Source organism: Melanostigma gelatinosum (assembly GCF_949748355.1).
Source record: "Melanostigma gelatinosum genome assembly, chromosome: 12".
NCBI classification, from domain to species: Eukaryota; Metazoa; Chordata; class Actinopteri; order Perciformes; family Zoarcidae; genus Melanostigma; species Melanostigma gelatinosum.
Genome location: NC_136645.1, coordinates 6,821,341 through 6,847,471, shown reverse-complemented (window position 1 = coordinate 6,847,471; position 26,131 = coordinate 6,821,341). Strand labels below are relative to the sequence as shown.

Below are 26,131 nucleotides of genomic sequence, written 5' to 3'. Positions count from 1 at the left end.
TTGCCTGCTAGTTCCAGTTACACTCTGACTCACACTTAGGTGTTACCCAACCAGCAGGCTCACTGAAGAGATTTCTATATTTGTCTTTGTCGAGATGTTGCTCATTTCAAGTATTACTGCAGCATTAATATTTCAGTGCCGAACTGCCTTCTGTACACGTCTCCCTGACATGTTATGTTGACATTCTGCTTTATATCTGGATGATGTTGTGCTGCTCAGTGGGCCTTCTACACATCACAGATTGTACAATTAACAGCTCTGCATATTTTATGAGCGTGCCAGTCCATCTGCTTTATGAATGCATGTAAAACTGTCCTGTCCTGTTGTGTGTATTAAAAGGACTTGAATTTCAAATCCGCATCAAGAAAAAGACACAAATGGACATGGCATTTACTAAATCTCTGTGCCGATTTAAGGTACTCGTACTTTTTATTTTATACATCATACTTCTCCTGCACTACTTTGATTTGTCAGTTTAAGTCTCTGTACTTTACAGATTCAGATTTTGCATACACATATGAAACTCCAGAGCTGATGCATCTTTACAGATTAAACTACCCAACCGTGCATAAAATAGTTCAAATTAGCTCCACTCAACAGTGAAATACTACTTATACCCTAATGCGTCAGGAAGTGTAGAGTATACTCACAGGAACAATGTTGAGGACTGAGTAGGCTCGTGTGCACTTTTAATTGTGATACTTATGGTACATTTAGTTAATAACACTTCCTTGCTTTCACTTAAGTGACACTTTTACTTAAATACAGGATCTGAATGCGTCTTCCACCACTGAATATGAACGGCATCGGCTCAACTGTTTCACATTAAGGCACATGAACTTGATCGATATCGTTGCATTGTCTCGGATAAGTGAATCTAGAGAGTGTCGGTACATTTCATTTGATGCTGGTGTAGGATGATTTCCTATTGTTGTTTCTGTTGGTTCATACAGTTCATCGTGAGTTTCAATTTAATGTGAGCGTAAAAGGGCCGTTGCGATCTCGTAGAACTTGAATCATGACTCACTTTTCAAGCTTTGCGGCTGTATGATTTATAGGACCGATCTGCGCACATTGATAATAATAATAACTTGTATTCCACAGCATGTGTATGTGTGTGGGAACAAAATACCCATTTAATTCTGCCTTAACATTACAGTGTTAGAAAAACAATTTCAGTCAGACCTGTGCTGAGGTAAATAGCTCTCCACTGATTGCAGATCAGCTTTCTCGACATCCACTTAATATCTGTTATAATCTGAAAGGCAGCACTGATGCAAGAGGGTCACATACTGTAATCAGCTGCATGATATATACTGTGGTACACAGTGTGGAAGATAGACTTCTAGCCTTGTAGGAATAACATCGTGTTCATTTCACAGCACAGAGGTAATGCATTTTTCCTGCATTCAAAGGTAATTGCAATGGGGGCTTTGATAGATTCCAGACCTTTGGTGGGAGCTGTGTGTGTGTGTGTGTGTGTGTGTGTGTGTGTGTGTGTGTGTGTGTGTGAGTGTGTGGTTGTATGCTCACACATACTTGCTTGGATACATAACTGTTCTTAATGCTTTTATTAAGCCAAAGAAATACAAATGATGTCATTTGTATTTGCAAAATATCCCTGTGCAGATGGTGTAATATATTTTGGTTTCTATTGACTGCCAGAGGAGTTGGAAGGAGCGCCTGGGCTGCAAACCATCGATCATTGATGCCTCTCTGTCCTCTTTTTCAACCTGTCAGTCCGTTTCCTTGTTATGTACTAGCCTGAGGAGCACTTGGCAAAATGAGAGGCATTCAGCCAGTCTTGTTTTTCCCCTCAGCCATAACTCACGGAAGCTGTTGTTTCAACCGGCGTGTCAGAGGATAATATTTACAGTTAACATTAGCAGAGTCACTGAATCCCGATGTACCAATGTAGTAGGTGCAACCTTTATTGATCTTGCAAATGATGATTATTAAATGGGAGAGAGGACATCTGAGCAAATGGAGCTGGCGCTAGATACATAAATATAACCTGATATTTCAGTATTTGGCTTCCACGAGGAAGCAAAAGTGCATTTATAGCTTCATCACTATGACTGGCAAGGTTTTAAACAATAGAAACCTTTGCCAAGTAATTATCATTCTGTGTCTCTTGTCACTGTGTTGTCATACTGTATACAATATACAAAAGACTCATATTGGACCTTTTTTACTTGCGCGCTGTTGCGAAAAACAAACAAACCCCACAGCAATATTACAGAGAGAAATAGAAAAATATGGCGTGACCAGTAAACATAAAGTTGTTATCGGAGCGAGTAGATATTCTCCATAGAAGTTCTTATCTTTCCATGCGAAATATGAGACAAGCAGCTACAAACACTGTATGTGCTGCATTACACTGATTGCAGCTCTGTGGGTAAAGCGGAGGTTTGCCCCATCAGAAGTCATGTTCTGTAATCTGGAATGAATACGTTTAAAGCCAAGCTGCTCGCAGTTCATCAGAAATGACCTGCTTGTTGAGCCAGATACTGTGTGTTTCACACGAGTAACACGGCAGCCTTGTGGAAACAGTTTGTGCAGGAGCGAGCTGGGGAACTTCAAACTGAGATCATTAGCGGTTGTGGAGAGAAAACAATTGTTAGTGGTTGTTTTCTTTTTTGTGGGGCTGTTAGAGTGTGTAATCACAACTAAGTGCTGGGAGAATTTCCTACAGTTTGCATTGCTGGGATTTGCTTTTGTATCTTCAGTACGCTTTATATCAATGACAGCACATAAACAAGAAATCTGAACAGATGGTGCCGGTTTTTAATGACATATTGCTTTCTGTAAAGTCTCTCTCTGAGCCACAGACGAAGACATCTCCCCTTGGGGAGCGCACCGCTCTAGTTGTTATCATCCGATGCTAATGTCACTCTTTTCTTTCTCACATTGTCAAGTCCTCCAGCGAAATGAATGCAATGTAAATTGAGTATTGTGCTGGATGTAATTATTGAAAAGGGTTCCAGTTGGCTTGACTCTACGGGCTCTGTTTATTTAAAGCCCTCCTCCTCTGTGCAGATCTGATGATAGACAGAGAAGGAGAAAGAGAGGTTCTTATACAATGACAGGAATTCACAATAGAGCCATGCTGAATGACAACCCCCCCCCCCCAAACAAACAACCCCCCTTCTCTTCCTCATTACAGTTTTACTATTGGGAAACTTGCCTGTCTCAAATGGCCACTAGCATTATTCCTTTTCCCCCTCCTGCTCTTTTTGTTCTTCATTCTTTTACTGAAAACATATTAAATCATGTTTCCGTTTGCACAGTTACACCCTGAGAATAAGTCTGAGTAGATAATGAGAGGCCCTTCTTTGAGGAAATACACACGGCAACTTTGATCTAGAATGGCATGTACCGGTAATTCCTTGCCTGACCCAATTCCCAATCTCCTGATAAGATGTTTTTTTTGTGTCTCGCTCTCCCTCCTTTGCTCTAACCTTCCCACAGAACTCACTGAAATGGGAAGTTGCTGTCCCATTAAAGATACATTTAAAGCCAAACATGTCACCCATTTGATTCTGCAGGAGGAGGATATGTGTGGTTGGAAACGCTGTCCGCTACAAGCTGAAACTCTCCATGTATCCCTCTTTCTCCCTGTCGGCGACAACCTCCGAGATCTCTGATCACAGCTGCGCAATTGAGTTTGTGTCGGACAGAGCTGCGTGACAAATGAAAGTGGCCGTCATAGTAGATAGAGTATCATCACCTGCGTGTAGAAGCTTTTAAGCTTGCTTGAGGAGAGGGAACGAGACACGGAGAGGGCTTTCAGTTCGTTGTTTGTGTATAATGCAGCTGTATTGCTGCAACCAAAGATAGTTGATTCAATTTGCTCCCTGTGGTATTTGCACATTTCGGGTTCTTGCAGAGCAGCTTGTTTTTACTCTCAGAATTGACTGCGCCATAAGTGGATTGACCCCCAAAACGCAGCAGTAGTCTTTCATTAGTCAGGATGCAGCCGGGAACCAGACAGCGAACAGTGTTAACGGTCAATCCGTCACTACACAAAAGGGGATCAACATGGCACAAACTTGTCTTCCTCATCTTAAGGGACAGTGTTGCATCTAACCTCGTAGCAATCACGTTTTCAACTTCTCCTCCTCATCACTCGGATAATTCGGAGGGGCCAAAGCTGTACGCATAACTTCATCTCCGGCGCTTTAGAGCGTCTGTGATAGCTCATTTGTTACGAGGCCCCCGTTGTTTTTTGATAGTCAAAGGAACCAATTTGGGTTTTTGACAAGGAGCCCCTCTGAATAATTCCTTCATGTATTACAGGACCTATTAAATGCAAACTTTTCAATCTGGCAATCAATAAGGCAGGCAGCTTTCCCTGGCCCCGCGCCAGACACATTAGGGCTGCGAGCGATGGTTGCTAGGGAGCTGAGCCTGCTCAGGGGAAAGAATGTTTAATGTAATAGAATCACATAAATCAACTGGAGGAAAGTGCTTGTGTTGTTTCTTCTCCTCTCTTCTCTTCTCTCTGTTTAACTGAAAACATTTAATATGGGTGTGTGTTTTTTGAAAATCTAGTACAGACATTTTTTTCTCCCCCCCCCCCTTCTGTCAACCGCAAAAACATCTGGGATGGAATTAAGCTGAGGGAAGTTGAATTTCTCAGTGTTTACGTGTGTGTGTGTGTACTCTTCTTATTATGAGTGTCAGTATGTGTGAGCGTGTGTGTGCACACACACTCGATCTTGTACGCATATAGCTGTGTGTCCCCAATCCCTGTGTCTCACACTTGAATAAATTGAGGTGAAAATTATATAAATGTTTCTTCTTCTTTTTTTTTTCTTTGTCACAGGCCACTGCCCCACCCTGCTGAAATGAATGGGCCACTTTAGTGCTGTGCTATAATTAAGAACAGGAGCCAGCATGCATGGAGGGCTCTCTTTCTCTCTCTTTCTATGTATCACTCCCTGTCAGTGTTACTCTCCCTCTCTCTGCCCTCTGTACAGTTTCACGAGAACATTTCCTCTGGGTGTTAGTGCCCTTTTGTGGGAATATGATTATTTTAGAAGAATTAGTGCACAGTCGTGGCTTGTGAATGTAAAAGCCAGATCTCGCTTCAAGTCATACTCCAACCATTGTATCTGATAACGCAGAATCTTTTTAATATCGGATGCAAAAAACTTGTCCAGCAGATGTGATCAGCTTGAAGTTTTGACAGGTACAATTGATTTACCTCCATAGAAACTTCTGAAACCAGTCCTGCAGCATGAACACTAATCCGCTTTCCATTTATTTGTAAGCTCATATTTTCACAGAAATATGACTAAATACAGTGCTAGTGTCCCATGTTTCTGCTCCTGGGTTTACCACTTAAACAGTTACTTTCTCAATAAACACCAGACTCATGACAGCCATGCTTTGCAGAGTTAAAAAGTGTGAAATATGCGGGTGAAGGTATGAATGTTTGGAGTTTGGACCGGAGTTTACAAATAGAAGGCAAAGAAGTGGATTTTCCTGCTGGGAAGTTTCTACGGAGAGTTGATTCATCTCCACTCTGGGAGCTCATCAGTGGAATATATTGTAACCATGTGTGAGCAAACAGTTGCATCTTTACATATTTGACAGTCACGTAGCAGCAAGAAAGGGAACAAAACAGTGAAGTTGTGGACTGTAAAACCAAAACAACAAGCTGAAAGATGCTGAAACCATCCATAAAGATGATGGGTAATGCAGTCGGTTGATAACCCATTTACTCCATTGTTAATATACTGTAAAGACATTGGCTAGTGCAGCTGGATCATGATGATATAGCAATAAAATAATAACGCTTAATAATAACAAAGACTTTATTGTGGAAAATGTACAGAAATGATGATGCTATCATGATATTTATTTCAGCCATATCGCCCCATTTGATCCTCAAAAGACATATTTGAAGTATCCCTCCATAAACGGCCGTGTGTTGTGTACATTGTGTCTGTTTGTGTGTGAGAGCACAGCTTGCAGCTGATATGATGAGCAGGGGAAAGGCGAGTCAGTGTCTGTGACTGATGTGATGTTGATGACGGACGGCCACCGAGTCATTTGCAAACACAGTATGTTGCTCAATACAGATCCATTAAATGCATCTGAAATATTATTCCAATTCTTCTCCCTTTGAGCAAAACAGGCTGAGTGTTGGTGACACACTGTGCGATCGCTTTGTCTTACACCAATACGGCGATTTATTGATGCCGCATCCGGCGCGTGATTAATGGGATTGTGTTTACAGCACAGACTGACTTGCAATGATCGAAATGTTCTCGCACATTTTGTTTTATTCAAAATGTGGTAGTCATTCACAGATTGGACAAGCGTTGAATCATGCAAATTCAATGAATTTATTTCATTGTGTCATTTAATTCTCTCTTCGTTGGAACCACAAGTATGGAACCCCCCCCCCCCCCCCCCCCCCCCCCGCATCCTTTCCATTCGGTGTCACTGACAGATGCTGTTCCCTCTTTATTTGGTCAGGTTTCAATAACATGAAACCAATAGCCAGATCGGGCGCCTGCTGCTGCTTATATGGACCCCTCTCAGTGTCATGTCCCCTCATTGACAAGTGAGAGGCAGAGAGAATGCGGATGAATCAGAGATGTGTTATATATTATGAGAATGGGCTAAATGGAAACAGGGCAACCTCAGAGATCAATACAGAGCAGAGAGCCTGCAGAACGGAGTGAGAATACCAAACAAGAACCTCCTCCTCTCACCGGTTCTCTCTTTCTTTTTCTCGTCTCCCTCTTTTCTTCACCAATGTGTTCCTTCATGACTATTTCTTTTAAAGCTTTTAACTTTGCTTTGGTGTTAAAAAAAAAAAAAACCCACATCAAATATGAAAGTGACATTATTGGCTCTGGGTTATACATGCCTTGCCATTTCTCGCCAACCCCACAAAAGCTGCAGGGGGATCCAGTAAATTCCTTGGCCGAGCAGATAATGTGGAAATGTTGACAACAGCACATTTTAGCAGAGTGATGATTTAAGAACTACAGCTGGTGACAGCGAGCATGAGAGTAATGGTTTTCAGCTTTTTCCTGCTCCTCTGTGACAAGAGAAATGAGCATACTTGCCTGAAAGATCTTGTCAGAGCTTGTGGGCAGTTTGAGTATTTTTAAGCTTGGGTGAATGTAAATGACACAGTTTACGTGAGTCACATTTTGGGTTTCAATTAGCCAGCGCGGATCTGCTTTTAACTGTCAGCAGCCCTCATATTACGGCTACTTTCAGTCCCAACTCGCAAAGCCGCTGTAGGAATTCTCCAATAAAAGCAGAGGATCTGAGAGATGCAGCAGTGGATTGCCCTCTTTATTTTTCTGGATTGGAATTCAATGATATAAATGATGTTTCATCTGACATCGCAATGGCTATTCATCCAGCGGAGCAGCTGCTTCAGCCACAACTAATGAGTTTCATGTCGTATGCACATTTCTGAAAATCTGATTATGATGAGTAATTTATCATGCTTGTTATGGAAGAGAATCATTTCTTTTCCTTTGGAGCAATTACACAACATATCCTTTAATTCTTTCTGGTAAAATGCGGCGTCAGAGCTGCTACTCCTGTGTCCCTCATTGAGGCTGCAGTACTTTACGTTTTTTTCATAATTTTGTCGTATTTATGAGCAGAATATTGTGCGCATATATTACAGCATGTTACTTTTACTATGTTGGAGGAGATTGAGATTCGTATTTTTCTGTGCAGAGTGCTTCATGACAGCTGTTGTTGTTAATGCCTTTACCAGTCTGCTGTGGACTACAGCACAGCAACGTCGGTTACAGTGTAGTCCAATATTTGTGTTTTTAAAATGACAATGTTTTCACTTTAGCATGTTGTAGCACATTAATTAACTACGAATCCCCTGGAGTTGACAGCTACACCAACCTGTTTTTAGATGTATTCTCCTCATTATTGTTTCATTCATGGCTATTCTGTTGATTCATTTTACGATCAATTGAACAATTGCTTTATTTACTCCATGAAATCTTACAAAATAGTGTAAAATGCACCTCACAATTTTGACCTCCAGTCAATTCGCCTGCTTTGTCTGGCAAAATGCAACGATATTCAATTGAGGATGTTCAATTACGATAAAAGCAGAAAATCCTCCCATTTGGGAAGCTGCAGAGATGTTTATATATTGAGTTTCTGCTCAATAAGTCACTTTAAACAAACCTCAAAAATGCCTGTCAGTCAGCCTTTTTTCAGCACTTGTTTCATTTCATGCCAGCGCAACAAGTAAATCACCTTGCAAAGATCTAAAACCTGGTTTTATTGAAATGCATTTGTGAGTCATTGATTTGTGTGATTTTGAAATACGATTGCTGTGTTCAAAGGAAATTCTGTTTCCCAGAAATGAGGACCGTTGGCTGCTGAAAGCATCCAATTCATTAGTAATTTTGAGAGGAAGACGGACAGCTGATGTTGGAAAAAAAAGCATGATTTCATTTCATCATGTTTTGCTTTAAAAAGTTGCTGTCTGGCAGACGGTTCTCAATTTTCCTTGTTTGGCAAATGCATCAAAGAACAAACATTTATTATAGCATTTATTCTCTGTGATGTATTGCTAAATGTATTATTAGCAACATTTAATCCTTTGCAAGTCGATTTGTATTTTGTGAATACAAAACAATGGCTTCCTGGAAGCCAGTAAATCAATACAATCAAATCTAGCAGTATGGTCTTTGACGCTCTTTCTGCTGTACAGTTGTTTTATTTCACGTCTTCAAAGATGTGTAAAAACAAAGTACAAAAACAAAAGCTCTGCAGTGTAACTACTCATTGTGTTCTCTGTTGGTGCTTTGCTCTCCATCTCTGCTTGTAAAGTTTTTGATTAAAAGAGGTGCTGGAAGAAGTATATTGCTGCACCTGAGTGACAGAAGTTTGTATGCTTTTGTTTTTTTTTGTGAAAATCAACAGATATAGATTTCTTTGAGTTCAGTTGCCTTTCATTTGTGTGGCATCTGTCTTATCCCCTGGGCCGTGATTCATAACAAAGCACAATCCTACAAAGCCACATCAGCAACATACTGTATTGATTCACTGTAGTTTCTTCAATGCCACATTTGGTCAAAAGCGCTACAATGTTTCTATGAATAAACAAAGACAATGCTGGTGTGTGTGTAAAACCTCTATGCAACGAACTGATGGGATCTTCAAGGTATTGCTGGCCACAAATACGTTGAGCAAACTGTCCCTTTTATATAATTATCTTTGACATCAGGGGGTGGATGTCTCAAATCTCCAGTAAAAAACATACAATCATTGGTCCGGACCCGTTGCACGAGCAGATTTTTTTATTCTCTTTTAAACGGACTCCTGCTTGCATTTTAATTTGCATATTACAAAACTGGTTCAGTCATCTGTCTTTATATTTGGCAATTTTAGTGCGATCAGCCGGATATCCTGTCATCTCAAGACACTGTGGAACTCATTCATGCCTTTGTCACTTCTTGGTTATGCTGTTGTAATGCACTTTCTATTTGCGTAACTCAGTCGTCCTTGGAGTGTCTACTACAGCTTGAACACAGTTCTGCCGCCAGACTCCTAAATATGACTACGCGTATGCAAATATCCCTCCTGCTTTTGTTTCATTCGATCAGTACATTTTAGAATTGATTTATTTTTAAAATGACATTCACGTAAGGCCTTGGTGTGGAAGAGCTGCAACCTACAGTATTTAGCTGTAGCCTTAGAGTGGTAGAAGCTGAAGACACACTGACAACAGCAACAACAGAAGAAGCAATAACAACAAGACATAACAAAATGGATCAAGGTCTTTCAGCTGTCTGACTCATCAAAAAGAGAGCAAGTTTTCTTTAAACCTCTGGATTTTATACAGAGAACATTATTAAATTAAGTTAGTGTCCCTTTAATGCTTGTACAGAGCATCAAATGTACAGTATAGTACCACATAATGCACTTAACTTTGAGTATACTTTTATCAGTTTACTGTTTGTTGTGTATTGTATTAGAATATATCGAGTTATAGCTTCAGCAGTCCTGCAGAGCAGTTATGACCCCGAAACTATTGTAGTTTATGAGGTCAGGAGCTTTACAGCGTGTTCTGAAAATAATCTGCCACACCACAGCTGTTTGATCAACACGCTGCAGTGAGAGGTCTGACAGACAGGCAGACAGACAGACAAAGACAATAGATCCAGAGAGAGAGAGAGAGAGAGCAAACAAATTGCATAATGTTCTCAGTGTCTTTCAGCTCTCCAGTGTTGCAGTCACATCCCCGACCAATTAGAAACCTTACGTAAAGATAAGGACGCCCTTTATTTTGAAAGGTCGGCTGTGAGAACAAAAGGATTTTTTGAAGTGTATATATACTCAACTTACATTACACGCACTAATGCACACACACACATACGCCGACATGCATACTTTACGTCTTTGTACTGTTATTAATGCCCTGTGGCTCTCTCTCCAAATTGAATCGAATCAAGTGAAATGCTGCGAGGGTCCTCGGGAGAAAGAGCAGGTCTGATGGTGACCGCTTACAATAAAATCCCTGACATTTTGAAACAACTGACACAATCTTTGATGAATATGTGTCTGCGGTGTAAAATGCATGTGCATGTATGCAGGAATATGTGTGTTTATACATCTGTTGGCTTAGTGGCATCTACCTCCGCACGCAGGCTCTCTCTGCATGCGTGGTGAATGGTTTTAATAATTTCTTTTGAAGTGGTCGTCATATTGGAGTGTCGTGGAACTAATTACGCTGATTGTCGGGAATGCAGCTGCTGCTGATATGAACGGTGTCCTTCCTGCCCTGTTTCTGCTGCACATTTTAGCCTCCAGCTTGATACAATAACACCAAAGAGGGAAAATGTATTTTTCCGTGCCTGTTTTGTCTTTAGAGTGGCAAGGTGAAAAGCTTGCTAGTTAGCCACCCCTGAAATATTAACTTACCAGCAGAAATTCCCATGAATGTCAAGCCAAGGGCTCTGTAAAAGCAGACAGCACAGTGAATAATTCATGTAGAAATTGTGTTTCAAACTGCCTGACTCATCTACTCATCCTGCTTCATCAACCGTTTGAACCGTGTAGTCGGCTTTGTAAGCTAGAAAAATATTAGTGCTCTACTTTCAAACAACACCCTCTGAGAGCAAATGAGTCTCCGAAATGTGACATTGACTGGAGCTTTAGGGAACAATGCACATGCATAATTTGTCTGTGTATTGTGATTTGGCCGATTTCCCGTCATTGTGCAGTACTGTATTGTGCTGTATCACCTCTGCTGAGGTCATTTTATTATGATATAATCACCACAATGCAAGATAATAAACAACACACCTATGAGAGCTTTGGACCAGATACACCTTATTTTACTATATTGGACTTTGTCATATAAAGACATCTCATATTCATGTATGGTATTATATTAGAGCTCTAACAATTTGTCAATAATCGATGAGCAGATCAACAGAAAATGAATCGGGACATTTTTTTTAAAATAATTCCTTAACCATGTGAGTAATATTAGTAACAACAAATGCCAAAAGTCAGCGGTTTAAGCTTCTCAAATGTCAATATCTGCAGGTTTTCTTCGTCTGCTATATTAAACTGTATACGTCTGAAGACAAGATGTCTTTGGAAAATTGTTACATGATTTATATTTCCTGATATTTTATGGTTTGAGCAATTAATCAATTAATCGAGAAAGTAGTTGACAGATTAATCGATTATGACTATAGCCATACATTGCAGACCTATTTTATGTTTTTTTTAAATATCTCTTTGTGTATGATGCTGCATGTCATGTCATTTCCCTTCTGTGTTTATGGTGGGTAATATTTAATCCTGTTTTATGGCAGGAGTGTTAAACATTAAAGGCAGACAAGACGAATGAGACTCAGTTTAACATAGAGCTCCTGAAACGTACCACAAGGGAAACGCTGTGTCCAATATAATTTCAAAAAATTGGAAAATGTCTCTTCTAAACGTTCAAATTGGCTCATTAAAGTATTTATTCTCCTAAAGTGTCTTATTCAACCAGTTCCATCCACTGCGGGATAAAACATAATAATTGAGCATGTAGTTATTTATTTGTTACGATATTTTTGTTGCTGCGTGTGGGTGTTAGATGTTCTGTTAAAGTTAATAAATGTCATTTTAATCAGCATCAGTAACATGTGGCCTTCACAGCTGAAGAGGCTACATTTATCAACATTTATAGTCTGCTGGTTCTGTATTTGTTATAGAAGTGTGATGCCAGGGTAAATGTCATGAACAGATATTGTTAATAAATACAAACGAGACGGCCTTGGTATTTCATGCCGTTGTCTCCAGAATACCCTGAAGACACACAAAGACTCACAAGGTGAAAATAATACCAGCGTCACTGTCACAGCTGGTAAAAAAAACACTCCAGAGCACTTAGTTCTCTGGAACTCATAATTTCGGTAGGTGTTACTGGTGGTTTGATATTCACAGTTTGATTTGTCTCTCAACATTTCTTCCTGGTTTTTATGAGAGTTCATGACGTCAGCTCAGTTTGTACTTCCTGTCCAGAGGTTAGTCAGTCAGTCACAGGTAATAATGCCTCAGTCGATCTTCCATACTTCCATAGGTCAGTGGAATATTAATTACACACACACATCAGGAGCAACACACCCAATGTGGTGGTAAAGGGACGTTTCCCTACCACATAAGTAAAACAGTGAGCCTTGTTATCAACCAATACATTATTACACCAGAGGCCGTCGATCTTAAAGCAAGATGGAAAGCTGTAATTATTAATACAAATTTACCAATCAAAATATCAAGCATCTAGATCTGTTGTTGTATCATTCCTCTTGTCACTCTTATCAGCGACGCATGTCAAGCATTTCAAACATGCAGCCCAACAACGTAACTATTTGTAAAGTTCCCATGCGTCATGTCAGTCTGGTGAAATGTATTATGACCACGAGGAAAGCGTGTGAAACCTTTTAAAGTCACAGCGTTACAGCAAATTCAGGGCATGTTGCGTCCTGAATGGGATGCATTTCCTGAAACACGCAGAGAGACAAATGAATATGTGTTGGATGGGAACGGTTGGAATATCAGGGTAATGCTTGGTACTGGACAAAGCGGCATTTGGCAAAGATGTATTGCTTCCCGACATTTATTGGAATTTCATGAAAATAAAATAAATGTTTTGGCATCTCTCAAAGCAATATGTACATGAAAAGTTTCTTTGTTGTTGGATTTTTTTCATCACATTCTTTCATACTTACCTTCTTGAGATTCATGTGGTACTTAGCAAACGTGACAGTACAACAAAAATACTTAGTTTAAGATCTCAAACATTACAGGCAACCTTGAAATGTAAGGCCAACAGTGAGGAGTAAAAAGTATCATTTTTAACAGCTCAGCAGATGTGCCAGAATATAATCGTAGCCAAAGAATGATCGACGAGAGAAAATAAAGTCGTAGAATCTGAAGAGAAATGGTAGAGTGAATGTGTCATGTAAAATGAAATGTTGCCATTCTCTACAAATCTTACAGGAGCACTTACACAAATAAAAAAAGTTCTCTATTTCCCTGCAAATATTTCCTTTATTTAATGTTTCTGTCTGTATTTTGTGTGTTTTTCAGGCCAGGAGGAGGACGGGAGGAAGGTTCTGGTCCTCAGTTATCCACAGTATTGCCGGTTCCGCTCAGTTTTGGCGCGGCTCAGAGAGCAGCCGTCCTCTCTGCTCATAGACCACACGGTGCTAGCGTTGGGCGGCATCGCTGCGTTGGGCGGTAGCACGAGGATCCTGTACTGCCGGGACACCTTCGAACATCCGGCCCTGCTGCAGAACGAGAGCATCTGTGACGAGTTTGGTGAGTTTGGCAGCTGGCGATTTTGATTGTAGCCTTTGGATAGTTATCATATTAGCTCATCTGCAATGCCAGCAGCCATTACAGGGGCAGTTTATGGCCCATGAAACATCAAAGTACTCATGTCCTGAGCTCTGGACGTAAGCACGCACTTAAAACTCATTCTCACAGTACGGTTCATCTCAAACTTTCAATTATGTCATTTTGGTTTGCGTGACTATTTGTTGAAGTCTGCTTTTTGTGGAAAATGGAAAGTGTATGCTTTTCTTGGGCCAAGAAATTTGACAACAGAAAATGTACTTGATCACATTTGAAATTCTACTTTGTGTAATGGCTGGCTATCAAAATAAAGACCATTAAAGGGCAAAGAAAACTGCCATTCGAGTTTCAAAGCCAAATACAGCACAGACTGTCCTGTGATAAACATGTAAACAACAAACAGCATTTCATGAACTGGGAGAAACAGCCCTGTTTACAGTTTTCTGTCAATGCAATGAGCACCCATATCATTTTACACATCACAGTGTGTTGACGGGTCTCGGGGAGTACTCTGTATGACATGAGCTAAAACTTGTGTGAATCCTTTTGTGGCTCCAGAAGGAGTTGTGCGAAATCAGATGAATTGCCTGAGGTGAAGTCACTTGAGTCAGCATCAGTTATTTGTACGACATGTACTAGAAGTTTGAAAATGAAAAAAAACCCTGGAGGGTGTGGAATTAAAAAGAAGTTAGCTCACCAGACTGCAGTTCGCGTATTGAGGCTACATCAGCCGCTACTAGCAGAACAAACCTTAATCTCCAACAGAGCTGTTTGTGGTCAACTTGCTAAACTAAAGAGAGATGAACAGAAATTGGTATTCCTATATTTGTTGTTTATTACTCTCTATGAGGACGTCCATGCTTCATTTTTCATCGCTGTAATTTGGATTTGTGTGCAGATCGTACGTTTGTGTGCTGTGGTCAATCCTTTGTTTCTTATAACATTTCTATTTTTCCTTTTTGGTCTTTCATTGACCAAATGAATGAAAGCCATTTAACTGAACAAGCTTTTAAATGTTTATTTTAGTTAATTAAGACTTATCATTTGCTCTCAATATGTTCTTCATTTTTCTTTTATGTTTACGAACACAAGTGGCCGCCATTCTAACACCCTCATAAGTCACACCTAAGAAAAAAATGTTGTGGTTCCAGTGAGGAATTTTGAAGTGCTTGAACATGTCTATTGGCCTTTCGCTGTGCTTTCCCTACCGCTCATGAATCCACACATTTTATTAACCCCGAGCTGAGCTAAAACAAAGGAGTAATGTGATTCATCTCTCTTTATATTTCCTCTGCTCGGTAGCACAGTGGAGCTCAGCGGGCTCTTGTGCAGCATCAATTTGACATTCACAGTAACGGCTCCTCTGGTCAAAAGTCATTGTTTTTCTCTTCCTGTAAATTTGCCTGTAGGTAATTGCATTTTAAGAGAGCAGCAGAGGTGAGACCAGAAGGGAAAATGGTTTTAGGCATTGGAAAATAAGTTATGAATAGTAACGCTAACATCCTGTGGCTGCTATTGCTCATTCACTTGGCTGAATAATGCCATTCCTCTGTGAGCCACATTTAAGCTAAAGGTTTATTTGCAGAACCTAAGGGAGTTCTTTTTTTTTTTTTGACTAAGGCAACCAGATTTCTAATGTCATTCACATAAAGGTTTACTAGTTTTGGAGCAGGTTTTTATTTGCACTTGAATTGCTCCTGGGTGATTTGTTTGAAAAACAGCAGAGGTAAGTCATTTCCACCACTCTGCCAAGTGAACTAAGGCCTCAGGGGCGTCTTACTTATTAGGCACAAACACACACGTGAATGTTTGCACATATGTGCTTAGAAACATACACAACTGCTGAGCAAAGTTCTCCTGCCATTTACGGGCTGCATATAAAAAGAGCAGCTATAAACGGCATATTAAATCCACCTTTATTACGATAAATACCAGCACTGTGGACGCATAAGAAGCAATACTGTGCAGCTTTGAAATATTAAAAAGTTAAAATCAATCTGGGGAACAATTTTAGCACTTTCTTCTATGCTTCTTTCGATGCTAATTCTGACCTTTTTAGATTCAGCCAAATCTGCTGTGGCAGCTCTAATAGCCGTCCGTCTTGTCGAGGCTAGTTCATAGAAGTGTGTCAGTGTACCTCAGGGGGTAGAGAAGGCTCAGGGAGAAAAAAAAGTGCTATGGCAGGAATTCACAAAGCCTGTTGGTACAATATTATGTGAAATGTAGCCATCAGATGAAAGCCTGCTGGTGAAATCCAGTCTATTTTTGATAGTCTGGTTATGGTTTCAACACAGCACTGCAGTCGGTGTAAATACAGCGTAATCACGTACAGATTATTATATAAACAGCAGCATATTTTTATTCGAGCATGTGTGGTGTGCGGTTGCTCTGATGTATTTTTTGGAGGTGAGTAGTGACACGTCAACATGCTCCGGCTCCTGTGTACATAATGACTGTGATATCTTCGGTATTTGTTCTCGCTTTACTGGATGATGTAAAGTCGTCCCTGGTATGACAATGACAGTTGAACTCGATCTATATTCATGTGTTTTTTCGTCCACGCCGTGCTTTTGAACCGGCTGGAGCAAAACTGCGGTTGCGTCAGTTACCAGATCTTAAGTCCTGTGATCCATATTCATGTTCAGCGTCCCTCTGTCACCGCTGCAGCTGCTGCCCTCACGGGGGATGACACAGTTTTTGTTTATAATTATCATGCATTCTCTGCCAGCGTGGATTGATTACACCCATGCTACTTCGTGTCCCCAATATAATTTCTTGCCAGCAGGAATTTTACCGCCGCACAATCGCAGAACAGGAAATGTAAGTTGTAATACAGTGCTCATTGTGTACTGAATGGAAAAACAAGCTCTTATACAAACCGAAGGATAAAGGACTTACATACTGTACTGCGCTGTAATAATATTGGCACTACTGAGACTCCTCTGCTGTGAGAAGAAGCCAGAAATAGTTTGAGTGTGCCAGGCCTTTGCCACACTGAATTACAGATGACAAGGTTCAAGGTTTTGTTATTAGCTGTCATGGTTCTGTCGAGTATTTCTCACAGTCATCTGGCATGGATACTAAAAAGCAATAACATAAACATTTGCAAGCGCAACCTCGAGGTGCTGTATATGATATATTTAAACAACAGCTACTCATTTGGGCGTCTGTTAAGGAAAATATTATGACCAACATATTTCCCATTTTCTCTTATTCTAAAGCTGTTCTCCCAAACTGCTGACCTTCCTCTCCCCTCCCCCACTCCTCCAGAAACCTAACACTCCTTATGTGCACATTGCTTAAATCAACAGTATTTTGAAAGTTAGTGAGGCAATCAAGTTTGAGGCAAAGCAGTTGAGTGGAGCGTGCCCCCCCCCCCCCCCCCCCCCCCCTCTTCCTCTTGCTCTTTTTCATTTGTCCTATATTCCTCAGGTCTCTTACTTGGCACAGAAACTGTATATTTCACGCTCAGCTCAGTGTGTTTTGTTTGAAATATCTCTCACTCCGTGCTGGTTTGATTTTTATAAAAAAGAAACATTTCCAGTGCAATCCTTTAGAATCCTTTTTTTTTTGTAATCCTCCAGGGTAGGAGGAGTACAAAAAAACACAATTCATTGCTTCAGTATTTTAACATTGTCCAGATGTACTGATCATGAATTACACAGTCTATTTTTGTAATGTGTTGTGCGTTTGTGCTAGTTTGGTACATCTGTGGCTTCTCTGTGTGTATTTACGTGGATGTTTTTCTACATGTCTGAGTTAGTTGTTATCTGTGTTTGACAGGAAAATAAAGATTTCCTGTTCAGTCACTCGTCCTCAAACTGAAACTGATACTGAAAAATACTTCACTGGAGTAAAAGAGGTGGGGAAAATCTGAAAACCAGTAAACATGCTTAAATTCCAAACCTGTACTCTGAGATACTATCTACAAAAACATGCAGTCCTGCTAGCTTGATTGGGTTGGGCCACCAGATGAACATACAGTATGATGTCATTGTTTCCACAACTTGAACCACTTTCTCGCTCGCTCTTTAAACATGAAATCAGATTAGATGTGATATGCATAGGCCAGTATCGTCCCATGACAGCCCCGTCTGTTAATGTAATCGGCAAACTGCTTGCTAAGCTCGTGTTTTCCCATCTCCTCTGCAGATTTGTGTTAACCGCCAGCCCATGAATTTTTCATCGGCCATATGTCGATGGTATACAGAGGCCATGGAGGAGAAATTTAGAGGAGAAAAGAGCACACATTGTAGCTGCATAGTCTCATTTCACAATCAGGACGTGGACTCTTTATAACAATAAACTGAAGATCTGGTAAAATGATGGTTTGACACAAAATGAAAGATGCACTATAGGCTGCACAGCATACAGTTTAACTTAACATGCCATGCTATGTGACGAGCATTAACACACTGTGAGCAGGATGTGTGTTATTTAATGCTCTAATATTCATGGTATGCACAGGCTGAATTGATGCCACGGTGCTATTTTAACTAAAATCATTTTTCTTCTATTGGCATCAGCAGCATTAGCACTCTTTGGTTGAATGAGACACAGTCTTCCTGATCATTCCTATTATGTCTTTAGCTCTACACATATTGCTTATTTATTTTTGGCAAACAGCGCAGAGAGATAAATAAGCATCTGGGTTTTAGGGTGAGACTCTTTTTTAGAAGTCTGGACCTGTTATTTACAGTGCAAAGGTTTGTCAGCGAAGCAGCGCTGCTTGTCGAGGATAATTGACCAGTAGAGGAAGAAAGAGCGTCCAGGTATACTCTTAGTTCAGTTACAGGATCATAACATGTCATCCTATTTCTGTCTACGCCACTTTAACAGTTTCGGTTTTATTTCCTCACTAAATTCGTTCTGAACAGCCTCCCCTGAATGTCCAGCTGTCAAAGTCTAGATGAGAGCAGTGAGGTGTTGATAAACTCAACAAAAACGATTCAATTATATATCGCCACACGCTCACAGCAATGAGCTCAAATGCAGCAGAGAATAATAATGCGGTCTTTAATTGCCCTGGGTTTTGCCTCTCAGGCCACATACATTGTGATATGCAGAGGATGTGCCTGCAGCCTGAGAGGGAGACCGCAGTCACTACTTTAAGCTAAAAATGAAATTCATATTTTTCTAAAAAAGATGCTAGAATTGAACAATCAAATTTTAAATATTGATAAGACAGAAAGGACAGCGTTCTTTATAGTGTGGATTCCCATACAATAGCATGTGATGTTAAGTAGGGATTATGTATTAATAATACAGTAATTGACACGGCATTTCTATTTCTTTCTTTCATTATAGACTATATAGTTTTGTGGAAAGCAGGATATTACCAATGCCATGCAAATGTGGTATTTTCTATGTTTATAAAATCATGTAGAGTGCAGGAAATAACATTTACACAAATTTAGTTTAGTCTGAAAACCAAACCTATACGCTCTTGAATATTTATTTATATTGGAGATTTCCTCCCTTTTCAGGCAGACATTTCTTTTCATTTCACTTCAGTATGAAAATCTGTTTTCAGTAACATAAAATCTACTTTATATAGGTGATCCAACACAGTGAAACATTTAGTCAGCTTTTTATTGTCACCCTATCATCATATGTTATTGCAGCTGTGAGTGTTTTGAAATCTCTCCCTGTTGCTGCATTTGTAGAAACTCCGACATCCAAGTTTGAGAGTTATCTGCCAAGTAGGAACCATTTCAAATGGAAGTAACAACTAAATTCACATTATCCTATTTGGTGTGTGGTTTTCTTCAGGGTATACTTTTCTGTCAACACATCGTAGTTAATGAATGCAGTGTTTTGTTTTTGGTGGGAAACTTTTAAACATTGGACGTCGGAGTGTCCTTAAACGCACCACCAAAGAGAGTTTTCAGACTTGTTCCTGCTTGCAACTCTGGTACCACAAGATGTTAACATTGACAGAAAATAATAACGGTGTTGAAATGTTGACTGTGAAGGATCATTCATCAAGTACCTTTCATATCGCTGCATGTTGATTTTCGTAGCAAATTAAAATGTCCCAGATGTAGGATGTGAATCAAAGAATTTATGTCGTAAAAGTGATTTGGTATGTGAACATAGCTCCCTGAAGAGGCACAAAGCAATTAACCACTTTGACTTTGGCACGATGGTTACAAATAATTTGACAGGTCATTATCAGGCTTGGAGATGTATAAAAAAAAGAAAGAGTTGTGTAATTTAAAACTCTGAGCAACTGCAGAGCATGTTACTGATTACTTCACACTTCAGCTGACCAGGCCGGCTTGACCTCATTCATAATGGCTTCGATGATTATTCCATAAATACACTTGTCAAATGTGGAAGAGCCACTGTTGGTGAGCATAGTTTTAAATGAAGCAAGATTATGACTGACATGATAAAAGATACCGTGGGTTTGTAGCTGGTATAAAGACGACATATTGTGAGTCATATTTTCACAAAATCCCAGATGTGAGTTGTGATACAACTCCTGAATGTCCCTGATAAAAATGACAGAACAGCGTGTTGCAACCTGGAGCGAGCACGTCTGACTCATCGGTGTAATTGTAGATGCTGTTTACAAAGTCTGTCTCTGCTTGTGAGGCTGGTGTAGAAACGGCTCACAGGGTTGCTGGGTTAAGTGTCGGGCATCTTTCCCCATGTCTGCAGGTAGAGGCTTGTTGCCGGTTGTTGTTTCGGATTTAGTGACGCGAAAAATAATTGTTGCACCATTGCGACATGATGACAGCGAGGATTAAACCAGAAGTGATGGATGTGGTTCATGTTTCCAGGTTGTTGTTGTTTTATCCCCAAATATGACGCAGACATTTCTTGGGTGAAGAGAACGCCTACAGTGTCACTGCTGGCAGCTGCTTTAGAAATGTATTTAAGAAAGTGTTCAACTTTTTAGAATATGCTGCTACTTTCATGTTAAAGAACATTGAAAATACCAAGAGCAGGGGACAGCCTGTGGTGTTGTTTCAATTATTTGTAGATTATTTGAATAAACTGACAAAAATACAATACAATCGCGTATAACCAAGAAAAAAAATGAATGAAAGATAAAAGTATCCATTGGCCTATTTTGTTATGGAAATGATGATTATTTATAATCACCATGGCTTAATGTTGCGTCGCTTTTCAAAAATGATAAAGTCCCCATGATTGGGCTCATTGGCCGACTCAGTCCCATCAAGTGTAACTCGAGCGTGATCTATTAGAATACATATGTTTTATTGATGTATGGGCTTCGTGTTTATCCTGGCATTCATTTATTTATAGGTCGATGCTGTGATTTTCCTTTTCCTCCAGTAATGAATAGGATAAGCCTTGAAGCTTATCCACTGCTCCCTTTCATCTCACCCTCCCTCGCTCTCTCTCCCCATTTCCTCCCTCTCGCTCTCTCTCTCTCTCTCTCTCTCTCTCTCTCTCTCTCTCCTCTCTCTCGCTCTCTCTCTCTCTCTCCCCAAAAAGCCAAATTGAAATACTGTATTTTTAAAGCCCCGGTCCCAAAGAGTTGTTGCTGCAGTCTATCAATGATGTGGAAGCGTTTGAAGGTTATCCCGTTTTTAGCAAATCCTCTACATTATGTAACTTTAACTATGTTTTACATTTGGCACTCCCTGAACGACACTGTGTGTATTATTTGGAACAGTCCCTCTGCGTGCTCTTAACATTTCTGTGCAAAATTAGATTTATTTTTCAATGTCCTCCCCTGGAACAATAGCCATTAAGAGCTACTTGCCAACACTGAAGTGATATGTTCACTTGTCAGATATTTACAGCCTGTATTCTGTCGCAGTGTATTCGTTTATTTTCGTCCTGACAGAAAAGCTGAGTTATTACAGAAGATAGTTTGCCTTGGTGGAGTTCAGCCAACACTACCCAGGTTTTGTCTCGTGTGTGTGTGTGTGTGTCTTCAGCTAAATACTGGGTGATACTCTGAAGCTCTCCAGGGTCAGAGGTCATTGCCTTCCTCAGTGTGTGTGTCAGTCAGTGGATCTGGGTTAAGCTTAAACCCAGCCATGTCTCAATGTGATGTGTGTTAATAAGTACTTAACAGGCGGCGCTACCGTCATGAGGCGATCACATGAGGTGGACGGAATGAGAAAAAAAGAAAAGGAAAGAAATAATTTTCTGCCTATAATTACAGCTTATTTTGACTATAAATTAAGTTAGTAAAAATACTCTTGTGAAACATGTGACACTGTGACTGCGTACCATAATTTTCTATTTACTCTGCAAATGGAAAGCGGGAGTCGACAGCCTTTATGAGTTTGCGCGGTGGTAAAGTACACACATTCACACCCCTGTTGGAACACACATCCCAATGAATCCGATGAGAACGATTTCATAATCCGTCGCAATAATAAACTTCTTTGAACAGTTTAATTGGCTCTTCCTGGAACGGCACGGCTTCGCTTCATTTGATCTGATGAAAGAGTAATGTTGCTTCTCCCCAGGGGGAGAATGCACAACGGCACACAAATAATGAATTAAGAACACTACCCTTTTTTTTCTCTCCTGTTGACTGCCATAATAAAGCAGCAAAATTCACACAGCGCTTATACCACGTTCCCCCTAAATTGCTTTCATGTTTACTTGCTGATGTATTTAATTTTCAGAGCTTGTTTTAAGTGAAAATAATCCTGATTCCTGGAAGGGTAATGGATTGAGGTGACATGGAAATTGAAAGCGCCATTGTTGTCAGACACAATTGGAAACGTTCCAGAAACATTCCCTACATGTGATTCTGTGAAAAGTCACACTCACTGTAAACTGTTCAGGAAATACTAGTTTGAATAGCCTGTATGGCAAGGAGAGGAATTTGATTCATGGGCATCTGGTGTATGTAAAAGCGTAACTCAAGTAGTCTATGCAAAGGAGGAAAAGGTGTGTATGTAAAATTGAAACTGACAAAGTCATGACGGTTTAGGAGAACGTCCTCTCTCCTCGGCTGAGGAATATTAACAGTGACGGTCTGAATGGAGAGTCTGTGTACAGCAACAGTATGGTCACAGAAGTGAGCTCATTACTGGCAAATGCATTATGTATGTGCACATACACACATTTAACTTTACTATTGTGGTGAGAGGATTCCATTTACATGCCCATCTGCTAATTGTAAACCCCCGAACATGCCTGAACCCGATGGCATGGAAATCGGTGTAAAACCAAAACCATGACCTCAGCCGAAATTATCCTCAACTCTATCCCTGAAAAATCTCTTTCCCTAGTTGTGCTTGGCAAGAAATCCTTTACACACACACACACAAACACACACACACACACACACACACAGAGAGACATTTTAACAGTGCTCATAGTCGAAAAACGAAAGTAGAAGAAAGTAGAAGAACGATTAACACAACATTATAACCGCGTGATATAAATACGGGAGAGTATTTTTAATTTCCTGGTAAACAACACACACTTGCTGAGAAGTGGGCTTGTCTCCATGGCAACGCTAGTCAGAGCGTGCCCGGCGTCGCGTTTTGACAGGTTCCTCCTGATGATGATTTATAATTACTACCTGACTTGTTGTCCCCGTCTCCACAAACATATGGCAGGAGCTGCCCTCCGCCATATATCTGCCAGAATGTCCCCTTTTCTGATAATAGCTTTTTAATGTTGCGTTTTGTTGTGCATGCATATAGCAATCACACACACACACACACATGCTCAACCCCACCCCTTTGTAATTACATTTACTGCCGCTCACATAGTTGTTACAGAAAGGAAAGAGAAATAGATAGGAGAAGCAGGCGAGTGGGAGAAAGTCAAAGAAAGAGGCGGAGGAAGGGGGGGGGGGGGGGGTTTGAATTGATTTCACTTTGAATTGATGTGTTCCTCCCAGTGCTGCTGGATTTAAATTTGACAAATTGTCAGGATTAACACAAAGAAGCAGCATTTTTATTTATTTTTTTACAGTGTAGTCACATATTAGAATATAAACACCAGATAATAGCGCCGGTGTGGTGGGCTGCAGTTTAAAATGGCAAGCGAGACTGTTTATTCCATATCCATGCGCGCAGTATTTTATTATGCGGTGTGTTCGCATGCATAAAGCTCATATTTCGATGCAATTGGAAGCAATCTTGTTATATTCACAGAGGCCATAGAGGAGGACAACAATCTATAAACATGATTTATCTACTGCGCATTATCTACCAAGGCATTAGCATAGTCTCTCTATTGTGGACCTTATTACCTGACTGTATACCGAAACCTCAGACTGAAACTTCAGACCTGACCAGAATTTTAAACATCAACCAAACTCAAATGAAAGATTGAAGTGAATTCGTATTGCTCCTACAGTACAGTACAGTAATACAGTTAGTATGAGAGTAGATAGTGATTCCTGTGTTTTTTGAGATGCTTCTCAGAATTAGCACGTTGATTTTATTTACACCCATTCAGTTAATTGGCCTCAATGACCTCCCCTTCCAGGAACAGGAACACTGTCCGCAACCCTCTCACTCATTATGTCTTGGCTTCCGCGAGTTGAATCTAATGAACCAAGTACCTGATTTTACATGTCTGTAGTTCCAGAAGGGCAGGACAACTTGTTCACATACATCCCATTGGTTCGTATTAATGCTCGGCGCACCTGCAGCTGCAACAGCGCGGCGCTCTGTGGAAACCGAAGTCATTTCTAATACTGTGTGATTGAGGTCTGCCACAGGCTACAGACTAGGCTCTGTGAAGGAGATAATGATGCATGCACACACAGCTGTCAGTCAGCCAGCTAAGGGGAATTGTCTTGAGGAAAATAAAAACAGACTTGCTGATATAATGCAGTATTTGTATAGGAAATGATGGGTTTGGGAAATAGAGGGGAACGGAGTGTCAGAGCTGTTCCAACAGGGAGAGGAGATCTGGTGAGAATCTAACCCAAACCAGAAAATCTCACATGGGTTCCTGTCTCTTAGTGTCAAGATATTTATACATTCATACTTAACACATGGGTGCCCATTAGACATAGGGAGTTTAATCGAAGGAGGCGTGTCTTTTTTTCACTTAACACTATTGGTATCGAACCATGCAGATATTCGTGTCTTAATTTGTTCAGAAGTTTTTTGTCTCCACCCCCCAAAAATTGAGATAAATATGATTTAGTTTGTGGTGCTCACAGCCTTGACAATGACATTGAAAGCAACCTTTCTTTCCAGAAACATTGCCCTTGTTTCTCTGAATAATCCACAGATTATTGGGGGGGGGGTTCGGTTGAAAGTAGTTCCAAGGATATGGACACATGTTTGTTGAAAGCTGCTACATACAACTTTACTGTTTCGTTTCAATCTCACCATTCTCATCAACCTTGTTTCAGGCAGCAGCTGTTTTCCTCTTCTTGTTGACGTGTTCAGCACCAAACCGAGGACAGACAAATGTAGCTGGAAGATGGGAGCATTCATCAGATATAGATTCAGATATTTCCCTCAGGAGTTGGTAGAGACCAAAACAGAGTGATATGGACTTACCCTGCAACAAATGTGACTCCAAATGAATGCTAATGTTGCTCCACGTCTGCTGTATGTGAAAATTGGCAAATGTTGTTTCCTAACAACTGCCCCATAACTATTTTACAAGGTGATAAAAATGCCACTGTTGTGTTTTCAGCTTGTTCCGCTCAAAAATAATCAATTAGTGCAGTTTTAAATATATTGTTTTCAATGCTGCGAGCATCACAAGTGAAATTAAATTAAGCCCCTTTGTAATTGGACATTTCAGACCTCTCAGATATCTCAAAACATGAAAATTCGGTTATGCAAATGAAAAAACTCCCAATGCACTATAAGATAGAGGTTGAGAGACAATCAAAGTGCTGTGTGGAGAGACCTCTTTACAAGAAGCTGTTGAGGACTTGCGGATGAGTCGGCTGCACCTCGGGGGACGGTTGTTAGAGCTCTTTTAGTAACAAGCCGGACTAATCCCCGCCTTTCACTCGGGCACATGCTCTAATAGCCGTGTGTTGCAGTGGGGTTTGTGTCAGTAAGGACCAGAGTTCCTGACACAGGTGCTCTCTCCAAACACAAAACTGATACATTTTTCTCTCGTCTTGGTGGTGTTTGCTGCCTTTTTCCTTCATCTGTCTCTTTTTATCTATCTCTCTCTCTCGCTCTCTCTCTCTCTCTGTGATTCTCTTACTCCTCTCCCTCCCTCCCTCCCTCCTTCTCTCCGTCTATTTTATTGGAGGGTGAGGCTGTGTTTGTGTAATAGCAGTAACTAGTATCCATTGTCATGCCTAAGATGGAGCCAAATG

At 40.4% G+C, this 26,131-nt stretch overlaps 1 protein-coding gene across 1 annotated transcript in view; it reads left to right on the top strand.

Moving 5' to 3' along the window:
• arid5b (AT-rich interaction domain 5B) overlaps positions 1-26,131 on the top strand; it is a gene marked incomplete at its 5' end in the record, with an annotated part of 73,470 nt that overhangs the window by 17,653 nt on the left and 29,686 nt on the right. Inside the window, one exon of the mRNA XM_079280480.1 lies at positions 13,606-13,836. Within this exon, the coding sequence (XP_079136606.1) occupies positions 13,606-13,836 (231 nt within the window). The remainder of the gene's footprint in view (positions 1-13,605; positions 13,837-26,131) is intronic.